The 1,520-nt window shown below is 35.2% G+C and overlaps 1 protein-coding gene across 1 annotated transcript in view; it reads right to left on the bottom strand.

Annotated features, from left to right (window-relative positions):
• Positions 1-1,520, bottom strand: part of AMMECR1 (AMMECR nuclear protein 1) — a 119,750-nt gene that overhangs the window by 57,668 nt on the left and 60,562 nt on the right. The window contains exon 2 of the mRNA XM_077773641.1: positions 1,250-1,360. Within this exon, the coding sequence (XP_077629767.1) occupies positions 1,250-1,360 (111 nt within the window). The remainder of the gene's footprint in view (positions 1-1,249; positions 1,361-1,520) is intronic.

Genomic DNA, 1,520 nt, shown 5'->3' with positions numbered 1-1,520 from the left:
ACCAAGTTCGAGTCATTTCCAGAATGTGTGTTTGACCCCTTTGCTACCTGTAGGTTTTTAATCAACTCCAAACACTCAAGTCTAATACCTGTGTCAATCTAAAAATGAAGGTGACCCTCTAAGCCTATGCTTTTCTTTCTGGGCTCCACTGTAAGCTAAGAAATCAGTATAGTTGTGAGCTACACCTTTAAATATAAGAATACTAAACTCAGTTACCAGCATTTTATGAACTGGTACTATGAGCTACATTTATGCAATTCTGTAATAAAATAATGAATGTCCCACAATGTTAATCCAGAAGCAAAGCAGTGATTAAATATTACTTCATTCCCCTGACACCTCCTTAACCTCCCTAGGAAGTAGATAGAACAAAATACTGTAATTACTACATTGTCTATTGGAGGTTAAGCAATATACCCTAAGTACCAATAGTCAGCAGAGACCAATTTCCTGTTGGACAAATACATGTGCAATATTATAACTATAGAAACTATCAGATAATCACCCTGAAATGTGAACAAAAAACAGGAAATTCCTTTACTAATAGCTTATTATTTAAGGAGTTTTCCCTTTTGCAATAATTTTGAAACATAATTTGTTAGAAATATAAACTTGAACCCCCAAATATCAGATGGCATGCTCGGTAGTTTTTTATGACTTTGGAAATTAAAGACAAAGTCTTAGCAACTGCAATGAGGCATTCATTACCCTGTCCTTGTGTTAGAGGAAACAAAAATAAGGAAGCTACAATTAATTCTGGGTGAGGTGAATGATTAGGGCTACCAGGCTGTGGAACCACTTTCTTCCTAGGTCCTCTCTTTCATTTCAAAAGTACATAAAGGTTTAACAACATGTATAAGTTGAAATAGACATCAACAATTTTTAAAGAGCCTAAGAGAGAAGACACAGTGTTATTGTGGAAAAAATACATTTTGATAAGCCAGTTGAAATTTGGCCATTGGTTTTAAGTTATACAAAATAAAGCTGGCCTTTGAAGGTAAACACTTCAAAACATTTATGGCAGAACACATGTAATCACAGTATTTTATATTATGAAAATATGTAGCAATAACATTTCACCAGAGATAAGGCAAATGGTTGAAGAGAAGAAAAAAATCTGATATGAAAGGAGTCAAGAATGTTGACAATTTAGTACAGGCAAAAAAGTTAAAGCATCGAGTTCAAGTTTCATAAGTTGTTTTTTTTTCTTTTTTATGTAGAAGCAGAGGTAACAAAAATTGGTCTTCACCTGGTAAGTGTGTACTCCCTGAGTCCTGAATGCAAATTCATGGCAGAAAAAGTACCTATGCATCCACGCAATCTTTTGTCTCGACCGATCTTCCACGTTACAAACAGTGGGCTGTAATGGAAGATAAAAATAGGGTCAATCAATCAATTCAACTCAACCAAGTTATTTATTGAATATTTACTATATGCAGGGTTAGGGGACTGAGATATGAAGACCCCAGGAAAGGCCCCCAAAGTGCAGGGTCTCACCCAATGGGACTCCTATTTAACAA

This window comes from Crocuta crocuta, unplaced genomic scaffold (genome assembly GCF_008692635.1).
Source record: "Crocuta crocuta isolate KB4526 unplaced genomic scaffold, BGI_CrCroc_1.0 scaffold737, whole genome shotgun sequence".
NCBI classification, from domain to species: domain Eukaryota; kingdom Metazoa; phylum Chordata; class Mammalia; order Carnivora; family Hyaenidae; genus Crocuta; species Crocuta crocuta.
Note: the sequence above shows the minus strand (reverse complement) of the source record. Positions and strands in the feature narration are given on the sequence as shown.